General features: G+C 42.6%; 1 protein-coding gene across 1 annotated transcript in view; it reads right to left on the bottom strand.

The window, feature by feature from the left end:
• Nucleotides 1–3427, bottom strand: part of LOC101859925 — a gene marked incomplete in the record, with an annotated part of 45666 nt that overhangs the window by 9864 nt on the left and 32375 nt on the right. The window contains 4 exon segments of the mRNA XM_013081065.1: nt 269–334; nt 929–1191; nt 1877–1937; nt 2949–3211. Coding sequence (XP_012936519.1) covers nt 269–334; nt 929–1191; nt 1877–1937; nt 2949–3211 — 653 coding nt within the window.

Raw genomic sequence — 3427 nt, 5'->3', positions numbered from 1 at the left:
GGGGGGGGGGCAATTTACGTTAAGAGTTATTTCTAAGTATAAATAAATTACAAAGTTGTTCCAGTAATGCCAATTAAGAGGAGTTAAAAGGTTCGTCAGCAACACGCATTTCGTTTATATCCATTAAAAACAAAACTGAGGGGGAAAAAACCCAAAATATCGTCTCTGAAAAACAAAGTAGGAACAAAACACGAAAGTTTGTCTCTTGCTAATCATTTTAATTAATGAACATTAATATGCTATTTATAACAAAATTCTTACCCATCACTTGTGTATTGCGGCTCTGGTCGGAGGAAGGTCATGTAGATATTGCAGGTGGAGCACTGGCCTTGAGCTGGGAGGAGGAAAAAAATCAAAGAATGTTCCTTGGTTCTACCATTGCATAGATACTTTTTTTTAAAACAATGTTAAAATAGATATCTAACACCGAAGTGTGTTAACAATGTTGATGAAAGACGAGAACAAATTTTAAAATGCATTTTTCTGAACTAAATACCACTATAAACCATTAATAATGTATTTATTATGTACAGAAGGACCAGACATGAGTGTGTAGGTGCTGTTTTATGCCTTATACCACTCTGAACACACCAGATCATCAATGATTAATTTATAGAGGCACTAGCCATCCATGTCTCGTATAATCCTTTAGTCTCTTTCTCCCTCTTGTGAACTTATTATAATTTCTTTTTCAATGCACTCTGTATCTTTTAGTTTTAGTAAGAGTTTTACGACACTTGCAACACAATAAGGTAATAATAAGTGCCGAAGATTAGAGGTGTTACAAGAGAGTAACAAAAACAAAAAAGAAGGAGGAAAGATAAAGACGATAGATGTTTGATAGGAAAGAAGAAGTAAACAACACCAGAGCACCCTCCAACCACCCACATTTCTGCATCTTTTATTTTAACCTCCCTGAATCACATACCATAAAAGTACTGCTTCCATGACGACGTCACAAAGTCTGTGATTGCAATGCCCTCTGGTGCAGTGAGGGACACAGTCTGGTTGGTGGTGAGAGTGAAGTGTTGACTGTACGACCTGGTGTCCGTGGGTAGGTAGAGGCCGTACAGGCTGGACTCTCCCTGGAACGCCGTGTTCAGCTCTTTGTCCAGCGGCTTCTCTGTGCTGGGTATGGACTGGACCACACCATCCTTGAACACGATGTAGGAGATCCTAGACAGACGCATCCTTTTTTCGGGGGGGGGGGGGGAGAATGAACGTTGGGGGTTAATAATATAATTAAAATGTTTGTTCCCTCAAAGTTTAAATTTCGTGAGTACGTGCTTAAAGATGCTCTCTTAAAGAGCTTGAATAACTTATCGAAAAAGTCAAACTTACAGAGAAGCGAAGAAAAGCAAGGACTCCGAACGGGGTTGTTTGTTGTTGTTTTTTTTTGGGGGGGGGGTTAACAGACAGACAGACAGACAGACAGACAGACAGACAGACAGACAGACAGACAGACACACAGACACACAGACAGACAGACAGGCAGACAGACAGACGGACAGACAGACAGACAGACAGACAGACAGACAGACAGACAGACAGACATACTTGGAGGAGGATAACGACAGGGTGACAAAGAGAAATTAAGTGTAATATAACCGGACACAAAGACGAAAGGAGTAACGGACGAGGTGGTTGATACGAGTAGAGTGGACGGCGAAATGAGAACAGAAGCCAACACCACCCGAGTTCATGAGCAGGTGTGCGAGGTATTTCTGCGACATAGATGGACATGCAAATACAAAGTACTTTAAAAGATAAACAGGTTAGGTGTATAGAATTCGACAAACAGGTGTTATTTATGCCACGGATGATGCCACGGATGATAATAACAGGTGCTCTTTAAAACGAAGAAAATAATGCTTACCCGTATCTGCCGACATATCTGTGAGAAAAGAAGACTCTGCTGGCGTATGTGCACCCGCAATCTGTTGGCGGGAAAGATTGGGCGTGGGGAAGGGGGCAAGGTCAAAGAAGGGTTAGAGAATGAAAGTTTGTCACCAACATGTAACTCTTCCTTCAATCCATTAAAGTAAACTTGAAACCCTCCATTCGGAGCTTACTTAGCCTGTTACACATATCTAAAGTTGTCACTCTCAAGCAGTGTCACGTCATTCGAATCCCTGTCTCTTCATGCATGCAAGAGGCTATTAAAAACGTATTTTACGGGGGGGGAGAGAAGTGGATGGGGGGGTGAGGGGGTGGGGGGGGGGGGGGGGGGAGGAGGGGGTTTCAAGGAGGATGTGGGGGAAAGGTTTAGGAATTGATTTTTACCAATAAAACATTGTACTATGCGGCCTCCTGTTTGTGGTTCTCGTGTTGTGGGAGATCAGTCTACCGCTAGAGATCATCTCAATAAAATATGAAGAAGTATTCATGCGGTGGGCGAATTAAGAGTTCATGGGCAACTTTAAACGGACTTCAATAATTGGCTGATCTATCTCAGCTGAAAATCTTGCTGATTATGTTCTTTTCTACAGTGTAAATGGTGTGCACTGACGCAACATACCTCAATTTTAAAGTGATTTTGTGTGGGTCTTTAAGTGTGTGTCGCCTGCACGCCTCGAGGTGAAATTACCCGATATTGCTGGAGGTCCCCCCTTCTTAAATAACCTTTCAAATATGGTCGCTTGTATGCACAAGGGAGCTATCCCGAAAAAAATGCTGTTTTGAGAAAATCGAAGCTAAAGTTTTGGCCCCTTGTTCAGTTTCTTTAAAAGACAAGGAGAGTTTTCTCTATAACCAAACAAATATAAACACGAATGAAACCAAACTTCTCCTATTGGTAGAGCAATGCCCATTTTTGGTGTAGGTCAAGATTTCTGGAAACCTGCGAAATCTGGGTTAGCCCAGTTGTTCTTAAAAGCGACCAAAAAGCTTTTCAAATATTATAAGACGCGTTAACCCTATTCACTTCTCACACTGTAAATCAGCTTCACCTGGATTTTTAGCGCTCCACGCTCTGTCAATGACATCCTCAATTCTCCCGTACATTTCTTCTTGCACTTGGCCAATGAGAAAAGACTGGAAGACCTCGTTGGGACCGTACAAGGGGCCTCTGTAGACCTTGTTCGAGCTGAGCTCCGGGGCAGCTTTGAGATTGTCGTCTATTTGGTTGAGGACTTCTTCCTCCGTGCTGCTGGGCTGGGAGGGGTCTCTCGGAGTGGGAGTCAGTGCGTACTCCAGACGGAGAAGCTGGTTCCTGTGGATGGACAGAGCGCCAGATCAGTATGTTTTAATATCCTCTCTTTATTTTTTCTCTCTGTTCGGAAGATTTTGTCTCCTATTTTCGTGTTAGAAAGGATTTTTTATGTTCTCTCTTTACATTAGCTTTTTTTTGGCCTGTCGATGCCCTTTCACTCTCTCTCTCTCTCTCTCTCTCTCTCTCTCTCTCTCTCTCTCTCTCTCTCTCTCTCCA

The sequence above is a fragment of the Aplysia californica genome, unplaced genomic scaffold (genome assembly GCF_000002075.1).
Source record: "Aplysia californica isolate F4 #8 unplaced genomic scaffold, AplCal3.0 scaffold00113, whole genome shotgun sequence".
Classification (NCBI taxonomy): domain Eukaryota; kingdom Metazoa; phylum Mollusca; class Gastropoda; order Aplysiida; family Aplysiidae; genus Aplysia; species Aplysia californica.
The sequence above is the reverse complement of the archived record's forward strand: the minus strand, read 5'-3'. Positions and strand labels throughout refer to the sequence as shown.